We start from the raw sequence: 24,808 nt of genomic DNA, 5'->3' as shown, positions 1-24,808 counted from the left end.
ACGCGTAGCTAGTACGGAGGCCATTTATCTTCCTCTTAATATCTTCTACCGTACAGCCAGGCCGTATGTCACGGCTAATGACCTCCGCTATATTTTTATAGCTCTCCAATCTTCTCAGTCTATTTTTGTAATCAGGGTGCCTCACATTATAAAGTGCCTCATCCGCTTCATACATCTCTATTAATTTTGTGGTAGACGCCACACACCAATTGTATTTAGCAGCCATGTTTATAAACACAAAAGATGACAGAACGCTCCAGCGATGCTGGCGCTCCGCGTGGTAACAAGTCGCATTGCAGTGAACAGAAGACAAGCGATTTCTTTGATCAAATGTACGGCCTCGGCCTACATTTGATCAAATATTGGACGACATTTGTCAAAGATCCCTATTACACTATCAAAAATCTTTGACAAAGATATTGGACAAAGATATTGGACAAAGAAATTTGATAGTGTAATACCGGCCTAAGAGACAGACTGCAGCGCTGGTGGCGGGGTGGGCTGTGGCAGTGGGAGCAGCCAGGGCAGGGCAGGGTCGCCCCAGGTGCGGCAGCCGAGGCCGCTGCCGCTGCGGCGCGCGCTCTTTGCGCGGCCACTAGTGACACCCTTATTGGAGATGCATGCCTTTCCGGATGCCGCACAGAGGGGTATTTGATACAAAAAGTTGGCCAAAATTATTTTAATTTTTTGCGTTGTAAGACCATACACAACATACGAGGGCTGTTCAGAAAGTAACCTCCGGTTGATTTAAAAAAAATACACCAAGTTAAATAAAAATATTTTAATATATACATCTTACAACTACATCTTTGCGCTATTTTTCTACATAGTCTCCATAGCGATTGAGGCACTTATCGTATCTCTTCACAAGCTTTGAAATTCCTTCTGCATAAAAATCACCCGCTTGTGCCTGGAGCCAGCCTGTGACTGCATCTTTGAGCTCTTCGTCGTCATCAAACCACTGTGACCCGAGCCATTTCTTCAAATGCATGAAGAGGTGATAATCACTTGGCGCCAGGTCTGGGCTGTAAGGTGGATGGTTGATAACGTCCCACTTGAAGGACTCAAGAAGGGCCGTTGTTCTGCGAGCAGAGTGAGGACGGGCGTTGTCGTGCAAAAAAACGATACCGGAAGTCAGCATACCACGGCGTTTGTTCTGTATAGCCCGTCGTAACTTTTTTATTGTTTCACAGTACACGTCTTGATTAATGGTCGTACCACGTTCCATGAATTCAACCGACAACACCCCTTTGGCATCCCAAAACACCGTTGCCATCAGTTTTCTGGCAGAAAAATCTTGCGAGGCTTTTCTTGGTTTGGTAGGCGAATCTGAATGTGCCCACATCTTTGATTGTTCTTTTGTCTCAGGGTTCACGTACTTAATCCAGGTTTCGTCACCGGTCACGATTCTGTTTAACAATGGTTCTCCTTCGTCCTCATAACGTGACAGAAAGTCTAATGCAGAGGCCATTCTTTGAGTTTTGTGGTGGTCGGTAAGAATTTTGGGCACCCATCGTGCACAGAACTTACGGTAACCCAATCTTGCTGTCACTATCTCGTACAAGAGAGTCTTAGAAATCTGTGGAAAACCAGTAGACAACTCCGACATTGAGAAACGTCGATTTTCACGAACTTTTGCATCAACTGTCTGAACGAGTTCGTCAGTCACCAATGATGGTCTACCACTCCTCTTATCATCATGAACGTTTTCTCGTCCACTTTTAAATAAACGTACCCATTCACGGACAACTCCTTCACTCATAACTCTTGGTCCGTACACGGCACAAAGCTCACGATGAATAGCTGCTGCAGAATATCCTTTGGCTGTAAAAAACCTTATGACAGCACGCACTTCACATTTGGCGGGGTTTTCTATTGCAGCACACATTTCAAACTGCCACAAAAACTAAACTAGCGCAGGTACGACGTTCACTCGACCACGGCTTGATGCCGACTGACCTGTTGAGTGCGTGAACGCACAGATGGCGTCGCTACTCCCCCCACAACCCGCACTGTGACCGATCGGAGGTTACTTTCTGAACCGCCCTCGTATTTTTAGGATAATAATGGTAGAATGAAATAGAACAAATTTATGGTATGTTTATTACATTGTTTAATTCATAATTACAAGACTATTAGTCAGATGACGTTGTCCCAGCCTTATTTATGTTACCAGTCTGTTTCGCATTAGACTTATTCATTTTCAGCTTGAGGGACCTGCCTAACCCCTTCTTCACTTCGGAGAAGTAAGAAAGGTTTGCTGGTTTTCCATAGCGTCTGTCTCATACCTGTTGTCAGTGGATCAGATGTCAGTAGTAGCTTGTTTAGTATATCTGTACTGGTGGATAGGACACATTGGCTGTGGAAGTGGAAGGGTAGCCCACAACATAGACAAACAACAGTATTCACAATTACAAGCACCCAAGCTTTAATGATCTTCCAGCAATAAAGGCTCTTAACAAATCTCAATTAAGCAAGGACATAAACTTGGTTACAAACATATGTTAACCTTCAGCCAGTGAATAACCCCAATAAAGAATTACCAATTAATAAAACGTAGATGAAGGACTGCTTTACAAGAATGCTTAAATTAAGTAAAATCATGAAAGGTAAGTTACAATTTTATGTTAAGCTTCAACAGCTGAAAACCCCAATAAAGACTTCTCATTTAAATAAAACATAGATAGGAAAATCCCTTACCAAAATGCTTGAATTGTGTAAAATCATGAAAAGCTGAGTTACAACTTTCCTCACAAACTACTTGGGAATTTACAGCAAATAAGTTTGATCTGTTTAACCAGAAGGTAACTGCCAAGTCCAAGCGACCGAAGCCACTCAGAGCGGACGACCGCCCCAACGCTGGTCATCAACCGACATCGTCACGGCCCAATGGCCACCGCGATAAAACAGACTAACGTTTCGGTTGAAAGACGGCGCACGCCTTACGAAACACGGCACATCCTGAAGTGGGAGCAGGCACAGCTGACTAGCGGCCATACAACCGCGAGCAAACAAATCTCACGCCGCCCGTACTAACGCGGGAAATGATAGCGAGCGACAAGATGCCACGTACAAAGCGGCAACCGTGCCTACCCCTCGACCACAGAATGTGCCCTGTCTCCTTGTCTATGGTAATACAATTTATAGCACACAAGAAACGATTTAATAATGGCATTAGTTCAACGCAAGATCAGTTAACAGTTAGGTCCAGTAAAGATTTACCTTCACACCAACTTCCGGACCACAGGCGGAAATTAGTAAACTTGGCATAAGTTTTCATCAGGCCGATAAACAAGAAATCAAATTAAACAGCAGCCAAAATTACAGTCACGATACGCAAGCCCTTCAAGACCTTGCTATCTTACTCACAGTTATCATTAACGGCGAAACACACACAAATGAATGACAAGAAATTAACCATTGAAAGCAAAAAAACACACACCACAAAGGTTAAATTAATTAATTTGCAGACGATCCAGTCACTGAAAGCTCAGTTCCACAAGATTAGGACTAACCTCACTCGGCAGCAATACCTTTGTGTGCGTGATAACTAGGTTGCCCAAACAGGACTCCAAAACCCAAAACAACAGGTCACACGTTAGTTGTCTTTTTCTCGGATACTAGGCACCACCGGGCTAAGACAATCGCGACGGAAAAAAAACCTCTGAAATTACAGCTGCCTGCAGCAAAACAAATGCGTCAGGGTGCACGAACGTAAAGCACAAGCCACTGCTCTAGCCGAATCGTAACCTTTTCAATGCACATACGGATGAACAACACACGTGGGCATAAAGGGAGCAGCAGATGCGTACCGAGCAAACTATACTGCGCCAAAATACGACCCACGTCACGTCCACAAACCGGAGCACTGCTCGCGGAGCTGGTGTCTGCTCGCTGGACTGCCGCAACTCTTTCCCCCGGAAAGCGATGCTGACTGCCGCCTTGCTCGACGCTCCATTCTCGGCCGTGCACAACTCTTGACTCGCACTCACTCCCCCGTTAGGACCAGCTCCGACAGGAGGCGCTCGCGATCCCACATAGTGCCAACCTCAACCAGAGGAATAATCGATAGCGTCTTGCGCCCGAGAGCCGCGCCACGGCTCAATATCCAAATTGCGTGCTTCCCGTGAGAATTTCCTGGCAAAACTTTGTCTGTACAAACGGAAGTACTTATTACGGGTCTCGGCTGCTTCTTCTGATAAACTGCCTGTGGGTAAGAGGGCATGTTCGATGACAGTTGCGCCATACAGCAAAATCTTGTGATCGGTGGGAGACATAGGATACTTGCAGTTTCAACAGTATAAGCAGAAAATTTGCGTACGCCTATCTTATATCCACTGGGAATAGTTTCTAGAACTACATGGAATCGATAGAGGAGTTGCAGATCTACACCTGTTATTTCTGCAGATGTTTCAAGGTCTGCAAAAAACATTCGACTGGTGTTTCCGTCATTGTTATTTCCATAGCCTGGCCGGGGAACATCAACTATTAATCCAAATCAATTTCTAAATTTCTCTTGTATGACTTACTTCCTCTCTTGAACAATTTTCCTTTCCTCTTTTCAACGAATTTACCATTTCGTGACGTTTATTTTATGACAATACTTGTTTCATTAATAATTCTTATTGGTCTGCAATAGCAAGGTGGTGATGGTGTGAGATTTTTCCAAACAATGAGGTCTTTGTCCTCGTGACTAAATAAGTTGAAGAGGCTGTAAAGATGACTGGAATATGTTTGAATCAGAATCATGGCCCTTTTCATAATTTTGTTTAACCCTTTCAGGTACATAAGAAAAATAAAGTACTAGTGATTAAATTTTTTGTATCTCTGTGGTAACTGGAGGTTTTATTAACAAAATATATTATTTCAAACATTTTTATTTGTACTGCTAAAAAAAAGCTGGGACGTATTTGTCCCTGTGGTCCTTAAAGGACAGTTACAGAACACATTAACTTAATACATCGAAAAATTACAGAGGCTGTATATCATCTTCATCACCGTCATCATCATCATCTTCCTCACCGTCATCATTATCATCATCTTCCTCACCGTCATCATCATCATCTTCCTCACTGTCGTCATCATCATCTTCCTCACTGTCGTCATCATCATCTTCCTCACTGTCGTCATCATCATCTTCCTCACTGTCGTCATCATCATCTTCCTCACTGTCGTCATCATCATCATCTTCCTCACTGTCGTCATCATCATCATCATCTTCCTCACCGTCATCATCATCATCTTCCTCACCGTCATCATCATCATCTTCCTCACCGTCATCATCATCATCTTCCTCACCGTCATCATCATCATCTTCCTCACCGTCATCATCATCATCTTCCTCACCGTCGTCGTCATCATCATCTTCCATTGGCTGCTTCTTGCGCTTTAGGCCTACTGCAGTTGATTTAGTTAATTTCATTCTACCATTGCTCCTACTTTCTTTCTCAAAAAATTCTTTTTTAGCCTGTGATTTAAGTTTTCTTTCCAATGCTTTCGCCTTCTTTTCTTTAGCACCTTTTTGTTCTTCCTCGACGGTTTTTTTAATCGTTTTAAAACTATGTCGAGATTATTAACAAACAGTTCTACATTATGCTTGTTGAAACTGGTGCACTGGGCTAAACTAGATGCTTGAGGAGTCCGAATGGAGAGTTAAGGTTGCCTCTTAAAGAATCCTATGAACCAATCACTTCCGACATTTCGGTCTCTGTCCATGTTTGGGGTATTTTATTCTTGCATGCAATAGCATATCTATACGCAAACCGCCTGACTTCTTTCGGGGAAAGACCATAATATATGTCACTTGCCTTCATGAGGTATTGTTCAAGCATATTTTCTTGTTCGGAATTAAATATCTGAAAATAAACAACTCTAGTTAATTTACCTATAGAGGCACAGTTTTTCTTTTGGTGTGTGTGTGTGTGTGTGTGTGTGTGTGTGTGTGTGTGTGTGTGTGTGTGTGTGTTTTAACTGAAAGTGCTACGGGGTTCAGGTATAGCATTTTAGTACTATAGTCACTGGTTTCTAGAGTTCAGTCCATTCGGCTCTGTTCTCAAAATCGGCAAGCAACACAGAAAGACCCGCAACAGTACTACAACCCCGGTTGTGGTGGTGGTGGTGGTGGTGGTGGTGGTGGTGGTTGTTGTTGTGGTTGTTCTTATTATTCTTTTTTATGGTTGAAGAAGCTCCATTTTTAGAGAAGCTAGTTTTTCACGAATCTCAATGTTTATGACGTCGTATCTGCTGAACTATGTGTCATATATTGATATAATATTGTGGGCACATTCAGTGGTATATCTGTGGCGCCAATAGAGTTAGTAGCAAAGAAGTAATACGAGGATAATCCAAAAAGTAAGGTCTCCTATTTTTTATAAGTACATAGACCTGTTTATTTCTACAACGGTTTACATCAGTTTCACAGCACGGGAAGCACTCTTCATAACAGTGTGACCAACTGCCACACAGACAGAGTTCTGTAGTTATAAAAAAAATAGGAGACCGCCTACTTTTAGCTTGGTTATGTGTCTGCATTAGTTCTATTTATACCCGGTACGCAACACACTAATCAGAATAAATGTACCCCAAAAAATTACGACAGTCACACGAAAGGTACCCAACCTAGTACGCACTTTTTCACACGTAAAACAAATTTATGTCTTTGATCGAAGTCAGTGCAATTTACAAGCGAGAAAAAAACACACATATAAAACAGACAAATATAGAGGGTGGCGCAGGGAAACGGGAAATTTCGAAATAACGTCATTTCCATGAATAAATTCATAAAACTAGTAATTTATCAACGAAAGTGAATGTATTCAGTATGCCGTTATTCAGTATGTCTTTACAATCAAAATGTCCAAAAGCGTCTCTTTACTTTTGAAAGATGACATCGGAAAGATGTGCTCCCATTAGGCGTTCACACTCTAACAGCCTGTTATGAAAACTCTGGAATTCGCGGTGTAGCAAATCTTGGGGAATGGCAGTGATTTCGTTTTCAGTGTTCTCCTTCAGTTCATGGATTGTTGCAGGACGTGTACGGTACACCTTGCCTTTAAGATATCCCCACAGGAAGAAGTCGCACACACTAAGATCAGGGGATCTCGCAGGCCATGCAATGTCACCGTTACGTGAAATAATGCGTCTTCCAAACAATTGACGAACTGCTGCCATCGATTGTCGAGCAGTGTGTGACGTGGCTCCGTCCTGCTGAAACCACATGTTTTCGACGTTAAGATTAAGCTCGTACAGTCTCGGTGTAAAGAATGTTTGAAGCATTTCAACATATCGAGCGGATGTTACTGTCACTGCACTACCATCCTCACGTTCAAAAAAATAAGAGCCGATAACACTATGACATGATACAGCACACCATATTGTGACCTTGGCGCTATGTAGTGGTCGCTGGTGAAACTCACAAGGATTGTCCTGTGCCCAATAACGAAACTTCTGTTTGTTCACGAATCCGTTCAGGTGGAAATGGGCTTCGTCTGATATCCATAAGTTACCAAGGAAATTCGCGCCCTCGTTGATTTTAACCAATATCTGGCTACTGAACTCCATACGTGACGCTGGGTCTCGTTCATGTAAGTGTTGCACAATCTGCAACTTATAGGGATGGAAGTCTAATTCGTGCAGCATTCTTTGAAAGCTTCGTCGCTTAATCCCTAGCGAAGATGCATGCTGTCGAACGGAGCAGCGAGGACTTCTCTCGATTGCAGCTCTAGCAGCTGCAATGTTCTCTGGGGTACGTACCGTTGGAATGCCACCTGGAGGTTTCTTTTTCAAGGCAGATCCTGTTTCTTCAAAATTACGCACCCACGTTGTAATCGCATGCGCAGATGGGACACGTCCATGACGTCCAAGCTGGTAATGCTGTCGAAATGTTCTCTGCGCGGCAGCCGCACTATCACCATTTTTGTAAAACGCTCTCACAGCTACTGCACGTTCCGCACCAGTCCAATTCTCCATGATTACTAAATGACAATGCGTACACATCAATTGTGCAAAGTTTCGAACAGCTGCCGGCGCTACAGAGCTGCCAACTGTAACATCGTTCCACTGCGCCACTCTGTAAATCGTATAAAATATATCGGCGGTGTTCTGCGGCTACGTTCTACAATGCCCAGTAGACAAATGATTTTCTATTATACTGTATTCACATTTATGCAGGGAAACACCCTGAACTATAACAAAACCTCTGCATTGTTGTACTAACAACATATATTTTCTTTGCTTCACAGGTTAACTTTAAACGAGTTATTCCTAAATAGTAAATACTATAAATGACAACAATTATAAATAATGCCGGGTTCACACACGCAATTAAAGTATCGCCAGGAGTCAAGTCATTCTGGAGTGGCGCTGTGAGCTACCGTTCACACAGGAAGCCACAAATTCTTCGTAATTGCGCAGTTTGCAAAATGGCGTCACCTGTCTCAGCTGAAATGATTCGGGCCTGCGTTAATGTTGTAGCGCAAATTGCGGCATTAGAACTGAGCGAAGAGTTAACAACAAAGAAACGGAAACGCAAATGGATATCGCGCAGAAATTATATGGGAGCAACAAATACGCTCATAAAAGAATTAACATTCGAAGATGAAAATTCATTCGTAAACCATTTTCGGATGTCAAAGACGAATTTCGAGTACTTGTTGAGCTGTGTATCAAGCTCTATTCAAAGATCGGATACACACATGAGAGATGCAATCCCTGCTCGTGTGAAACTTAAAGTAACTCTCCATGTCATCTCTTTTTTTCAGTTTCATCGCAACAGGGAATGTTTCACAGCACACACTACGACCTGATTTCCTATACAGATTAAACGGCTGTACATATTACTAAATAAGATGTTTTGAAAACATAATAAATGTAAAATATGACTTACCAAAGTGTTTCTCGTCTCTCTTGTCTCGACTACATGTTTTAAGAACCGGTCTGCAGCTTCAAACCAAGCAAGGCTGGGTTTATAAATACCGTCTGTAGACGCACCACCCTTAAGTGATTTCAGTACTTTTTTATGTTCATCCATGTAAGCATGTCGAATTTTTAATTTTGTTGTAGCTACATCAATTCCAGGTACATATTCACGCATATTGTTTACTATTTCAATTAATGCAGCATCTCTCAATTTTCTGTCTTCGTATGATTCGCTTTTGTGGTTCCAAAGGCATTCTCGTTCTTGATACACCTCCAAGAATCTCATAATTGTCGCTGTTGACCGCTTTTTCGACATATTAATAGCAAAAGCACTATCTGCGAACGAATACGCACTAGAAAGGTTTGAATCCAGCCGCGTGGTAACAAGCGAATGACGTTATTCGATTGTGGACAAGGCAAAATGGCGCTACAAAGTAGAACAAAGTGCAACGTTTTGTGGCGTGACAAAAGTTCCGCTTCTTAAATGGCGCCACCGAAAACTAGGAGTTCACACATGCAACTACAAAGCAACTGCAGTTCGCCATTAGCAGTGGCGATACTTTTGTTGCCAGTGTGAATCCGGCTTAACAGTACATACCCTGACGGTGAGAAGCCATGTCGATTTTCACCACGTTTCATGTAAGAACACATGATAGAACAGCCACAAACACAGTGTGTTGTCAAGCGAAATGAGAAGCTTCAAATGCGCTAGCGGCGAGACGTAGACAGACTCCAGCGCCTATCAATGCACACTACACAAACAAATGCTGCGTCAACACTGCCCCCATCTATTTGACCATCACAGGCCATGGCGAATTCCGAAAATTATTCGCACTTTAAATATGGACTTTCGGCCAGCTTTTAGGGCCAGATACCCCTGTGTGCGCAGCCTAAAACGATTTGCGAGGCGTCGGCTCCGATGCTGCCTCGTCCTACACATCCTGCCTGCCTGCTTGTTACAAAAGGCAAAAGCACTGGCCGACCGCTCCAATCACGGGACTTCTACATCTACATCCAAATTCTCCTCACTAAAATCTTCAACTTTCAAATCTTCTTGATCATTGGACACTAGCAGGGTATTAGAGTCAGGCTCTTTCCATGCTACCTCGCCAGACTGCACAAGCTTAGTGTCGTTCTCTAAATCATCAGGACCATAATTCAATGGAATTATATCATCTGGATTTAATAAATGATGTTGCTCATCCCAACGCGTTCCCGGAATCGGATTATTATGATGAAACTGTCTACGAACATGCATTGGAACTTGATCTCCTGCCAATGCCTCAACAGTTTGACGTAAATTTGATAACACTATATCTTCTGATTGTGGAACAAAATAAATTGCGCCACCGCGCATCGAGTAGCGATTATCACATAGTGCAGGTATATAGGATGTTACAAAAAGGTACGGCCAAACTTTCAGGAAACGTTCCTCACACACAAAGAAAGAAAATATGTTATGTGGACATGTGTCCGGAAACGCTTACTTTCCATGTTAGAGCTCATTTTATTACTTATCTTCAAATCACATTAATCATGGAATGGAAACACACAGCAACAGAACGTACCAGCGTGCCTTCAAACTTTGTTACAGGAAATGTTCAAAATGCCGTCCGTTAGCGAGGACACATGCATCCACCCTCCGTCGCATGGAATCCCTGATGCGCTGATGCAGCCCTGGAGAATGGCGTATTGTATCACAGCCGTCCACAATACGAGCACGAAGAGTCTCTACATTTGGTACCGGGGTTGCGTAGACAAGAGCTTTCAAATGCCCCCATAAATGAAAGTCAAGAGGGTTGATGTCAGGAGAGCGTGGAGGCCATGGAATTGGTCCACCTCTACCAATCCATCTGTCACCGAATCTGTTGTCGAGAAGCGTACGAACACTTCGAGTGAAACGTGCAGGAGCTCCATCGTGCGCGAACCACATGTTGTGTCGTACTTGTAAAGCCACATGTTCAGGCAGCACAGGTAGAGTATCCCGTATGAAATCATGGCGGTGAATCGAGGAAGTACAGTACATACTGACGAAACTAAAATGAGCTGTAACATGGAAATTAAGCGTTTCCGGACACATGTCCACATAACATTTATTTGTGTGTGAGGAATGTTTCCTGAAATTTTGGCCGTACCTTCTTGTAACACCCTGTGTACTTGACGCCACCCTCAGTGAAAGGTCCTAACATATCAACGACCTTCTTCACAAAAGCTGGGAACATAGTTGCAGTCATAGCTAACTCATGCATATCGTGATTACGTGGCAATCTATACATTTCACCAGCGTAAATTGAGACCTTTCCTTGACTTTTCAAATTCTCATATAACTTTGTCTCAACGACCGACAGACACACACACTCGGTACATACTATAGATGTTTACAAATTCAGGATTTTCTGTACCACTACAGTGCACATAAATCATACAGACTGAGAAACCTATTGATCTTGTAGTTACAGTTAGTGAAATTGCGTTCAAAGTTTCAGCTTCTTCCATCACTTCCAATTTTCTTTGCACTGCATCTTCACTCAAGTTGGTCTTTGAAAGGAGAAAATCATCAATACCTTTTGATATTAATTTTCTTCTGCTCTCCTGCTCTCCTTGTTCTTAATAGCACGTCGGTGTGATCTAGCTCGCTGCGCTGGGCCACGAGGTTTTCCTCGACCACGGACAGCACTGTTTCTTCTTTCTCAGCAACATATTTTCGTTGCACATTACAATCAAACGACACCTCACGTGCAATTCCCCGGTTCATTCCTCCGTGAAGAGAACCCCTAGAAACAAAGCCTCACAGCGTGCGTCGTGACGTCACAGGAGGCACTTTCGCAGGCCCTGCAACATGGGCTGTTCAATAACTAACAAATGTATGTGAATGTACCATTACTTCCTGTGTCTTGTGGCATAAATGTAAATTGCCGTTTCAAATAACGTAAAATAATCATGGTCGTAATTTATGTATGTCTGCAGGTCGTAATTTCCTTCAATGACGCCTATTATAAATGCAAATCTCACATTCGAAATACACTCCTGGAAACTGAAATAAGAACACCGTGAATTCATTGTCCCAGGAAGGGGAAACTTTATTGACACATTCCTGGGGTCAGATACATCACATGATCACACTGACAGAACCACAGGCACATAGACACAGGCAACAGAGCATGCACAATGTCGGCACTAGTACAGTGTATATCCACCTTTCGCAGCAATGCAGGCTGCTATTCGCCCATGGAGACGATCGTAGAGATGCTGGATGTAGTCCTGTGGAACGGCTTGCCATGCCATTTCCACCTGGCGCCTCAGTTGGACCAGCGTTCGTGCTGGACGTGCAGACCGCGTGAGACGACGCTTCATCCAGTCCCAAACATGCTCAATGGGGGACAGATCCGGAGATCTTGCTGGCCAGGGTAGTTGACTTACACCTTCTAGAGCACGTTGGGTGGCACGGGATACATGCGGACGTGCATTGTCCTGTTGGAACAGCAAGTTCCCTTGCCGGTCTAGGAATGGTAGAACGATGGGTTCGATGACGGTTTGGATGTACCGTGCACTATTCAGTGTCCCCTCGACGGTCACCAGTGGTGTACGGCCAGTGTAGGAGATCGCTCCCCACACCATGATGCCGGGTGTTGGCCCTGTGTGCCTCGGTCGTATGCAGTCCTGATTGTGGCGCTCACCTGCACGGCGCCAAACACGCATACGACCATCATTGGCACCAAGGCAGAAGCGACTCTCATCGCTGAAGACGACACGTCTCCATTCGTCCCTCCATTCACGCCTGTCGCGACACCACTGGAGGCGGGCTGCACGATGTTGGGGCGTGAGCGGAAGACGGCCTAACGGTGTGCGGGACCGTATCCCAGCTTCATGGAGACGGTTGCGAATGGTCCTCGCCGATACCCCAGGAGCAACAGTGTCCCTAATTTGCTGGGAAGTGGCGGTGCGGTCCCCTACGGCACTGCGTAGGATCCTACGGTCTTGGCGTGCATCCGTGCGTCGCTGCGGTCCGGTCCCAGGTCGACGGGCACGTACACCTTCCGCCGACCACTGGCGACAACATCGATGTACTGTGGTGACCTCACGCCCCACGTGTTGAGCAATTCGGCGGTACGTCCATCCGGCCTCCCGCATGCCCACTATACGCCCTCGCTCAAAGTCCGTCAACTGCACATACGGTTCACGTCCACGCTGTCGCAGCATGCTACCAGTGTTAAAGACTGCGATGGAGCTCCGTATGCCACGGCAAACTGGCTGACACTGACGGCGGCGCTGCACAAATGGTGCGCAGCTAGCGCCATTCGACGGCCAACACCGCGGTTCCTGGTGTGTCCGCTGTGCCGTGCGTGTGATCATTGCTTGTACAGCCCTCTCGCAGTGTCCGGAGCAAGTATGGTGGGTCTGACACACCGGTGTTCTTTTTTCCATTTCCAGGAGTGTATTTCGACTTTGTTGAGGTGCAGCTTTGTAATTTTAACATAGTAACGATAAATAAATGGTAATTTGCGCCTTATTATATTAAAATATTAGCGATCCACGTCTGCGCATGTTTCATGTTGAAACGTGTTTATACACTATGAGATTAAAAGTATCTGGACACCTGGCCGAAAATTACTTGCTAGTTCCTGGTGTCCTCCATCGGTAATGCTGGAATTCAACATGGTGTTGGCCCACCCTTAGCCTTGGTGATAGCTTCCGCTCTCACAGGCATACCTTCCATCAGGTGGTGGAAGGTTTCATGAGGAATTGCAGCCCATTCTTCACACTGAGGAGAGGTATCGATGTCGGTCGGTGAGGCCTGGCACGAAGTCGGCGTTCCAAAACATCCCAAAGGTGTTCTATAGGATTCAGGTCAGGACTCTGTGCAGGCCAGTCGATTACAGGGATTTTATTGTCGTGTAACCACTCCGTCACAGGCCGAGCATTATGAACAGCTGCTCGATCGTGTTGAAAGATGCAATTGCCATCCCCGAATTGCTCCTCAACAGGTGTTGAGGTGCTTAAAACATCAATGTTAGTCTGTGCTGTGATAGTGCCACGCAAAACAACAAGGGGTGCAAGCCCCCTCCATGAAAAACACGACCACACCGTAACATCGCCGCCTGCGAATTTTACTGTTGGCACTGCACACGCCGGCAGATGATGTTTACCAGGCATTCGCCATATGCACACCCTGCCATTGGATCGCAACGTTTTTCCACTGTTCGATCCTCTTATGTTTACGCTCCTTACACCAAGCTAGGCGCCATTTGGCATTTACTGCCGTGATGTGTGGCATATGAGCAGGCGCTCGACCATGAAATCAGTTTTCTCACCTATCGCCTCATTGTACTTGCAGTGGATTCTGTTGCAATTTCGAATTCCTGTGTGATGGTCTGGATAGATGTCTACCTATTACACGTTACAACCAACTGAAGCTGTTTGCAGTCTCTGTCAGTCAACAGATGAGGTCGGCCTGGCTTTTGTGCCCTACGTTTCCACTTCACTATCACATCGGAAACAGTGGACCTACGGATGTTTAGGAGTGTGGAAATCTCGCGTACAGACGTATGACGCAAGTGACACCCACCGCACAAGGTGGCGCAGTGGTTATCACACTGGATTCGCATTCGGGAGGACGACGGTTCAATCCCTCGCCCGGCAGTCCTGATTTAGGTTTTCCGTGATTTCCCTAAATCGCTCCAGGCAAATGCCAGGATGGTTCCCTTGAAAGGGCACGGTCGACTACCCTCCCCATCCTTCCCAAATCCGGTGAGACAGATGACCTCGCTGTCTGGTCTCCTGCCCCCCTTTAGGGTAGACCAGGGCAATGCCGACGCCTTAAAGTCATTTAAAATTTTTAAATTTGTACTGATTTAGTTTTTTTTGTTGAGGTACCTAAAGTTTAATTTTGGATTTCAGCTTTCATTAAAAATACAGTTTTGTTGAACTAATTACATTTATAAAGTGAAAAACGCGTATATAGCGATGTCTACTGGATGTCGGTATTTCCCGGTCGCCGGGGCAATTTCGACACCACTTTGGGGTAATGCCGACATTAGTGAGAAATAATTACATGAATGTATATCAATAAAATGTATATTGTTACAAAGTTACATATGATACTTATAATAGTGTATCATGATTATAGGTAAAGAAATATGACAAAAGTTTGAAAAGAAAACAAATCATTTTGAGAAGTAGAGCAAAAGTCACAAATGTTGTTTTCAAGAGAATCATAGCCGCTACAGCCTGTGTGTGCCCACTTCCCACAAAATACTCAACGATACCACAGTTCACTTTTAATGCCATTTTCCCCACAGACTAAACACATTTCACTGTCGTTGGAAAATAAATCTATTCTGTCGTCCATTTCATCATCGTCACATAACGTTGACTCGTCTATTTCTTCAGAAGATGTTTCTTCAAAAGGCATCTGTCTGCTGCACCTTTTCTTCTTCTTCTTCTTCTTCTACTTCTCTCTCTCTCTCTCTCTCTCTCTCTGTCTCTCTCTCTCTCTCTCTGTCTCTCTCTCTCTCTGTCTCTCTCTCTCTCTTTCTCTCTCTCTCTCTCTCTCTCTCTCTCTCTCTCTCTCTCTCTTTTTATTTTTTTATGTGGCCTTGCATTTGGTAGTGCTTGATTTTATTTTGGGCTTACCCTCGACTTGACCTGACTTCTTCAAAAGCTTAAGTTTTGGAACAATCTTTGGGTCATTAATTACCTTTTCTAATCTACGCTTAGCTTTCATATCTTTAACGACTCTTTCCTTCTGTGCTTCCTCCAATAGTTTTCATGGGTGTGGACGTTATAATAATGGAATGTTGCTTCCTGTCAACTTTTTGTTTGACACCATTGTCAGGTGGTTGTTGTTGTTGTTCTTGTTGTTGCATAGGTGAAAAAGCTTCTAAGGCTTCTCTGAAGTGAGTTGTATCCTGAGAGGTTTTTGGAGAAGGTGTTGTTCCAGGATCCAACCTTGAGGAGCAAGCTACTTGATTAGCATAAGGTCCAGTCAAATTCAAGTTGGTGGTTTCCCAGGAACGCTGTGAATTTTCAGCCCTTGCAGGCTCCTCAGTGACTGCGTTATGCCCATCGTGAACACATTCGCCATTCGTTGGTTCGTCAACATTTTCTGGGTTGATGAAGACCAGAGTTTGGATTCTGTTAGCAGAGATAAAATCCAAATCACTCAACAGATCTGGTTTGTACGGGAAGATCCCTGCTGCACCAAATCCTGATCCGCCCTTCTCCATGCTTGCGATGCTCATGTAAGCTTGCGAGGTGCTGGGGCTAGCAGTGTATTTAGCACTAAATTCTTCTAGAATCTTCATATGGAAATGATGCTCTAAGCCGCCCCTTTTCTAACTCCGACTTTTGCTGTTGCACATCGATTAAGAAGAAATGCGAACTGACTGTAAGCGACCCTGCAAGTGGAGTAGAAAAGAGTTTGGCGCCTGCAATAGTTTAATTGGATAGAAATTAATTAGATAAAGGGAAGTTTCATTAACGTATGTGAGAAATGAAAGGTTTGCTCTACCGATTAACAGAATGAAAGTTCTGACCAAAATAACAATCTGATTTATTATGACTAAACTCAAAATAATAAACAAAACACATGAAACATTTACAATACATCAAATTGGATACTCAAATAAATGCTGTGAAGGTGAAGTTGTCCATAAACTAGATTGTGATATTTGTGACCAAGTGTATGTGGAACCAATTCCTTGCAACTCAAATCTTAAGAGAAACACCCAGCCAACCCAACAGTAATTACTGCTACAGTAGTGATAACTCAGACAATGAACACCCAAGACAGAACAAAGTTAGAAAAGACGAACAGGCGCGCTCTGCTGAGCTCTGATTATCACCTAGCAAAATTCCCTGATTTGCCGGTGCTGCGGACGTACATTACCAAGCTGTCTTCTTAACTGCAAGGACACAATATGGCATACCGGATGCGATGGCTGGTTGCTTCGACGTCCCGTCGTGGTGATGATAATGTCGCGAGTATAGCCCGAAACAAATTGCACTGGTCGTGTTGTTACAGACTAAAGACTTCCTAGCAACACAAATACGCCTCTGAGGGAGGTGAAGAAGGCTCGCTACACAATCACTGACGGTACAGTGAGCGATTTTAACAAGAGAAGTCACACAGTAACTCTGGTACAGTCAACTTTAGCCAAAACTGCTCAAGACAGACAACGTAGGCCGCTTGTACGCAGAACGCTCAATTGCCAACTGTACTCGGAAAGTTACGTTGAAGTCGAAACTTCAGCAACTTTGTCAAACAGTTGCAATTAAATGAAAGTATATTAGCCAACGGAAGGCAGGGTGTCGAGAGCAGCGAGAGCTCAGTCTTGTAACCTACTCCGACTGAAAGCCGAGAGCCGACTCTCTCAAGAGCACCCGTACAAGCCGAACACAGAACATTCCCGCCCCACGACAGTGGTCGTGGTTAAACGTTTCAATCAGCAACTCGAAAACCGGCGGAAAACTCCCCTCTATTGCCAACGCAGTACTATTCCACCAATGGAGATACTTGTCGCCAATTTCTGCGCCGATTTTGCTACGTCACGGAGCTATTCCCTGAGCAAGCCAATCACAGTTATGATTTTGCAGAAAACGCTGGAATTTGCCCACCAAGACTGCCTGGGAACAGAAGTCATTACCACGCCTCGCTGGTAGCCTGCCAGAAAGTGTTTTCACTAAGTTTCTGCAAAGTAACGGAATCTGTAGGCCAGCCGCTCCGTCAGGCCCCTGTGGGCGTGTCGCCGTCGCTCTTAAGGTGCGTTTACACTGCGATTTGTATCGGCACATGTATGAGATACATGTATATGCGACTTTGCGACATGTATCGCGACTTGTATGAGTTGACAAGTATCAATTTCATACATGTATGAGCGTGCGTTTACACTGATTTCTATCACTGTGCGATGGCTTCCGACGACGATTTGGAAGATTTCACATTCTTATGTGCTGGTACACTTGCTCTTTTGGAAGATGATAGGAAGAAAAGGCGGAGGAAGCGTAGATGGTGGCAGAGAGAGTTTCTTCGCAAACGCGCTACTCACGGAGCTTACGCAATGCTCGTTCAGGAATTAACGCTAGAGGATGGCGCATATTTTAGAAATTATGTTAGGATGAGTATGGAGGATTTCCGCGGTTTGCTATCTCTTGTTGCTCCTCTTGTGTCCAAAACCAACACAAACTTTCGGGAAGCGATTCCACCAGAGGATCAGTTGGCAGTAACACTCCGTTTTTTGGCCACTGGGGATTCATTTTCGACGTTAATGTATCTGCATAGAATATAAAAAAGTGCCATATGCAACATTATTCTTCGTGTTTGCGAGGCCATTGTGCAAGTTTTATCCCAAGAAGTGAAGGTAAAAGTTTTATACATATATATATATATCTCAGAGTATGTAATACATATAATTTTTTCATGCATCTGGCACGTATATCAGTTTTTTGCTCTTATTCCGGCGGCCTCGCGTGATAATGTTGACAACGGACAATCGTGTGTGAGACGTTGGCATTAGCAATCGCACGACAATGCAAATGTTTTGTCATGAAATCTTCGTTTTACGAGGGCAATTACTTTTAACGAGCGGACGAGGGTACATACAAGTAACTCTCAACCAGGAACAGCAGCACAAATTTTCTACCGCGCCGTTGATGTTGCCAACATAACCACGTCAGGATGCTGGAATAGGAACTAAAATTTTAACGGCACATACATTTTGCAGCGTAAATTTCTCAAATTTTGCTGAAATGGGTTAGCTTTTAGTTCTTTGGATCGACTGACATGCTTCACTCAGTGATACAATATCACAATTTGTGAGGACACTTTCTTCACAGTAAAGATATCCAACAACATTAATTTGTATTTAGTTTTATTAAGTAATACTTGACAGCACATTACATGCATATTTCAACATTTATACATGTTTTTAAAGAATACATAAATTATGATGCATTTGCATCTATTAGTTCATCGTTTGCCTCCTGCAAACATCTGTATATTCCGTTCTCAAGTCTTGCCATAATTCTAGTATGGCCATTTTCATACAGAAATCTGAGCTTATTGGCGACCAAGTCACCCAAGTGGGTAAACTGGTCCCTTTTTCTGCCAGCTAAATTGTCGCCAACTTTTCTTAAGGTCTGTAAAAGACCTTCTCGGTCTTCATCCAGGTCTTTCCTGGCTCTCTTTAGTGCACTTGATCTACCACTTCCACTCGGACTTGGAGTGGTACAGGGTGACACGGTTGCACATCCACTTGCATGTGGAGGCAAAGAGATGACTGGAGTGGTTTCCACTTCCACAATGTCTTCTGGAGGCGTGGCAAATGTCACCTCCTCCATTTCTGTGATATCGAAAGGGAAACTAATGCTTCCTTGTCCTTCTCCTTCACCATCTCCTTCTGTGGCTGGGGCTTCCATGACTTTTAAAATACATAACACATTTCTAAGGCAAAGTGAGCTATATGTTATACATACATTATAATCAAAGTATCTTAATGTATTTAGAATTTTTTTGAGTGTCCATGCATAAATTAAATTAAAAGAGTAACAATTTTCTTTCCAGCTTCCTGCTACTGCAGAGGAATGGCTGAAAATTGCCAAAGAATATGAAGAAAAATGGAATTTTCCCAGGTGTTTGGGAGCTATAGATGGGAGGCACATTGACATTGTGGCACCACCCAACAGTGGAACAGTTTATTTTAATTATAAAGAGCGCTTCAGCATTGTTTTGCTAGCAATTGCTGATGCTAATTATAGAATAATTTACGCTGATGTTGGCACGCAGGGGAGGATTTCAAGACACCACATTTTACAAAATGTTAGAAACCAAAACTCTAAATATACCACCATCAACTCCTCTTCCTGGTAGGAGCAAGCCTGTTTCATATGTTTTCGTCGCTGACGAAGCCTTTGGCCTAGAGGAAAATATTGTGAAACCATTTCCAGGTCTGCATGAAAAAATAGTTGGCAACGTATTTTTAACTATAGAGCATGCAGGGCAAGAAGAGTAATAGAAAATGTATTTGGGATTATAAGTGCTGTTTACAGAGTGCTGAGGAAGCAAATGCTTCTCAGTCCAGAAAAGGCTACAGTGGTGGCACTAGCCTGTGTTTATTTGCATAATTTTCTTCAAAACAGAAAATCTCAAAGTTATTGTCCAGCAGGAACATATGACAGAGAGGGAGATGATGGCAAAGTAACACCTGGATCCTGGAGGGACACCCCTACTGTGCTGTGCTGAACTGGCCGAAGAACTTCATTGCTGAATGACAACAGAAGAGAATATGCTGAATACCTCTGCAGTATTCAGGGCTCCATCCCATGGCAGTATGGAAAATAAGTTCCACATCATTGTTAAATGATGACATAAAGTAATATGCTCTATTCTTCTGCAGTATTCAGGACTTCAAACCACAGCAGTATGGAGAATCATGTTTTTCAGTGAAATTGTAAATATTCACATTATGTAAAGCATTAGCACGAAAAAATGTTGCCAAATATATGATTAATAAAATAACAAATTTACTTACTGGTACTAATTCATGTGTGCTCCTATGAGAGAGTGGTTTGTAATTGTCTCTTATGAACTGCATACTTTCAAAAGCATACCATGAAGTCTGGTACACATTGCTTGTAGCACTTCCACTTCCTTTGCTGCTCTTCCTTTTCGCTAACTCGCGACTATATTGACTTTTTAAATTATGCCACTTGTCCTCACATTCCTTCCTTGACACGTTAAATGCCTTGGCAATTTCCTCCCACTCGTCGTACCTTTTCTGAGTGTTCTTGTAGTTTCGTAGTTTCACATCCCATATACAGGGATGTCTGCGCACTGCCTCTATAAAATGCAGTGTATTTTGTTTGGACCAAGAAGTCATGGCAAATTTTAAAGTATTACACGCGGGTACAACACACGACACAATACACAAATAACTACACAACAAACGACAGTCGGCACCTCCAAAACTCGAACAGCTGCCAAAGAGCCTGGTACTACCCATGCACTAATCGTCAAAATAAGCGGCAGGCGACAAGACGACAGGAAATGATAGTACTGCGCATGCGCGAGTTCTTAAAATGTCGCTCATACATGTCGCGTATATGGCCAAAAAGCAATATACAAAATGTATACGCGACATGTATGAGCTCGAGGGTCCGCATACAAGTTCCGTGAATTTTTGTATGAGGTGATGTATCGCGACATGTCAAATTGACATGTCGCTCATACATGTCGCGATACATGTATCCCAGTGTAAACGTACCTTTATGACAAGGTCGGCGTCTGGAAAGCATCCACTCGACTCCCTCACACCCGTCGGCTTAACCCTTTCGAGATTAGCAGAACCTGCCTGTCACCGGACCACCCGGGTGACGAGAGACGCTGCGTGGGAAGTCCGCATGTGAAGGAATAGCGACTTTTCACAGCATGCAATTAGAGAGGAAAATCGAATTACTCAGAGTAAGATAGAAATATGAGAGGGGGCTCATGCCACCTCTCAAGCTTCATCGAAGTTCGACACAATGTCATAAACCGATATCTTCTCAAAGCGATTGGCCCTTAAGAACCTGTCACACTGAATGTTGAATGCCTTCCTGAGAGGACCGTAAAAAGCCAAATCTAAAGGCTGCAATTTGTGTGACGTATGAGGTCGTATAGAAACCTCGTGAATATAATTAACTCTACAAAACTCATAGCTATCTAGAGGGATTTGACTTCCTTGGTTGTCCGTAATTAATAACACGGGGTCTTCCTTGGTTCGTTTGGTGCTCTCTTTGAAGTGCTTAAGCCAATCATTGAACGGATCTTCGTTTTACCATCCGTTATGTGAACATCTACATACGGCCCCAGCTGGACCTCCTTTTTCCAACTGAGGAGACATCCGCTTCTGGCGATAGATGAACATTGGTAGGATGTAAATCCCAGAAGCACTTACAGCGTAGACCACCGTAATATTCCTCCCTCATTCCCAACTCGTTGCATAGCCTACTTGATGTTGGCCTTTAGGGGCTAAAACCTTTCCTGGCTTTTGAACTATTGATATCCCAGTTTCATCCATATTGAATACTCTTGTTGCCTTAAATTGATGGTTTTTGATATACTTTATCCAAATTTGATAAGAATAAATCAACTTCAGATGTATTAAAAGCCAGAATTCGGTTAAGTCTTGTTGCAGAAGGCTGCCTTAGGCTTAAGGTTCGGTTCCTTTTGCGGAAACCGGCCGCCCGCCCCTCACCTGCCATTTTTGTTCCTTTGTTAAAGCTGTGCTTAATATTTGTTTCCTGCAGGGTCGTATGCAAGTCGGCGTAAGTCTGTTAATGTGATACCATAGAACTGGTTTGACAATTGCTTTATATGGTCAGCTAGAAAAGCTTCCTGTTTGGGTGTAAAATAGGCTTTTCTTTCCAACGCTGGTTTGGCTGCTGATTTTGCTTTTAAGCGATCATGTTGCGTAATTCTGGGAATTCCTGTTTCCGTGGAAACGCTCTTTACTGATCTACTACTTTCAACTAGCTCAAATACCCTTTTGACCCTTTCAGGGGCAAAATAAAAAAATTAATTTTTCCTTGTTTTTATTGTATTGACTTTCATACAGTGAGACAGAAAAATGTAAAAATTAAATGGAAATATACATAAACTGAACACATACACGGTGGTTTCAAATGGAGCCACTGCCCGCTAAATGTCATCACTTTTGATGATACAGTAAAAAAAAATTCCTTTCTGCAGATAAGCATAATGCTACCTGGCAGTGACTACATGTCCATCTGCTTCTGTGGGGTTCTTTCTTTGTGCTGCAGTGCACACAGCGCTTTGAGGTTCCATGTTTTGGCAGATGTTTTCTTTCCAATATACATTTCTCATGGGGAACAACAGTTTTAAATTTTTTTTGCAGATGGTTCTGATGGTGTACTGGGATGGCCAGGACTATCTTTGAAGACCTACCAGGCCTGTGGCAACACGTCTTCGAAAATCCTTTAGCACTTGCTTCGCTGTTGGATTACATAACCGAAGCAGAATAAATGCATTTCCAATAGAAACATCAACTATATACCAAAATAATCTTAGCCACCACCTTCGTGAATTCAAAACTGTCCATCATATCTGCCTTATCAACACATCCAATATTTGCATTATATGATTTCACTATATGATTTCACTATTTTTGGGGAAGGTACCTTTGTGATTTTTCCATCCTTTTCTTTACGGATGACTTCAACACTTACAGGCGAATCAATTGTAGACAGCAACATGACTACACGCTTGTCTTTCCATTTGATGCATGCAATGCCATCAGAATGAACTGACCAGTCAAACTCTCCTCTTTGCAAGTCCTTTCCTGTGTGATCTAATTGTTCCACAGGCGAAAAGTGCGCCATCTTTAAGCTTCTGTAAAAGTGAGACACTGGTAAAAAAAATTGTCAAAGTATATGTGGTATCCCTTTCCTTCCAAGCCTTTACACATATCTCTCACAATTCTCTGTCCTAAGGATTTTTTACACTAGGCCTTCAACTTTTCCAGTATATATCTGAAAATCACAAATATATCCAAGCTTATCAGCTCTGACCCAGATTTTGTATCCCCTCTTGATTGGCTTTTGGGGCATATATTGTTTGTATGCAACTCGTCCATGGAACTTCACCATGCATTCATCTATATCTTGCTCCTTAGTAGGTGCATAGAATTCTTTGAAGTTTACCAGTATCTGATTGATTAGTGGATTTTATATAATTTGTCATAATTTCTGCTCCCCCTTGAAGGCATAACAGTGTTTTGATTGATGTGAATATGTGTCAAAATCCAGCTGAACCTTTTTAGCAACATTAGTGAGGAAATGTACTCATCTCGAAGTTCCTTTTTGGGTTGGGAATTAACAGACCCATAATGAACATCTCTCAGGTGTTCCACAAATGCATTAGACCATAACTGCATCGGTTTCATTTTCCAAACTAGTAACAAGTAAGAGAGAGAGAACTTTTCCTGAATTGAAAGGTATGATACCAGCAGCACGAAATTCTGCAATATCATTGTCTTAAATTTTCTCACCCATTTAGTGAAATGTCGCCTTCTGCGTCTTAGGGAAGTCACTTTTTATAAGAACACTCCTATTGTATTTCTTCCAATCAGTCAAAGCCTCTCGCCAAGCCATCTTCATCGAGTGAAAGAATGCCATGACTAGAGGCTGGCAGATGTGTGTTGATTTGAGGGGAGCAACTCAAACTTAATATTGTTGTCCTCACTTTCGAAGACTACAAACAAGATGATGGGGCTTGTCTCCTACCACAACTTCGACCCCCCTCAAGCCGTCTAAGATATGGCAGAGCTGTTACATGAAACCAATCTTCAAATGTATTGAGGTCAAATCATCCACTTTAGTTTGTTGTAGGCCGTACCATTCACTCCACCATCAGTCCAGTTTGGATGCAGATGAGTGGCCTTACAGTTTGCATAAGGTGGCAAATGATGTCCATCTCCTGCAGCAGCTATCATTACAGATGTACGTGTTTCGGACGAATCTATGACTCTACGAGGATGTTTACATCCCCTCTGGAACAACGCTCTGACAACACCAGGATCGTCGGAGAAGTTGGTCTCATCGTAGTTGACTATGTGCCTAGGTGGAACACATCACACAGTCTCCTCCAAATTCTTGAAATAGCTTGCTATGATACCTCTGTTCACTTGAACTCTAGCTCTCTCTACATTTTCACACAAATGTAGTCAGATTATTGTGTTGTGAAAGCAGATGTTTTATCCACTCATATCCAGGCATATTGTCTTCAAACCTCTTTTCCACCCTTCCCCTTCAGTCCAAGTAGCTTTTTACAGTATCCCTTACCTCACTTGTCATTAATGGCTGACTCCATTATGCGCATTTTAATAATCCACTTATT

At 43.3% G+C, this 24,808-nt stretch overlaps 1 protein-coding gene across 1 annotated transcript; it reads right to left on the bottom strand.

Moving 5' to 3' along the window:
* Window positions 1-4,969: 4,969 nt before the first annotated feature.
* Window positions 4,970-11,671, bottom strand: LOC126109530 (prostatic spermine-binding protein-like). The gene is made up of 2 exons (XM_049914549.1): window positions 11,481-11,671; window positions 4,970-5,558 (listed from the first exon to the last, which is right to left on the bottom strand). Exons 1-2 carry the CDS (start codon window positions 11,669-11,671, stop codon window positions 4,970-4,972), a joined length of 780 nt encoding a protein of 259 aa, XP_049770506.1.
* Window positions 11,672-24,808: the final 13,137 nt, after the last annotated feature.

This window comes from Schistocerca cancellata, chromosome 12 (assembly GCF_023864275.1).
Source record: "Schistocerca cancellata isolate TAMUIC-IGC-003103 chromosome 12, iqSchCanc2.1, whole genome shotgun sequence".
Classification (NCBI taxonomy): Eukaryota; Metazoa; Arthropoda; class Insecta; order Orthoptera; family Acrididae; genus Schistocerca; species Schistocerca cancellata.
The sequence above is the reverse complement of the archived record's forward strand: the minus strand, read 5'-3'. Positions and strand labels throughout refer to the sequence as shown.

What these genes read in the sequence shown, in the direction of transcription:
- LOC126109530 (XM_049914549.1), bottom strand. Translation starts at nt 11,671, where the DNA reads ATGAACCGGGGAATTGCACGTGAGGTGTCGTTTGATTGTAATGTGCAA. An exon ending in AAGAAAATTAATATCAAAAG is followed by an intron (nt 5,559 to 11,480) that starts GTATTGATGATT and finishes ATCTCGACATAG; the next exon opens with TTTTAAAACGATTAAAAAAA.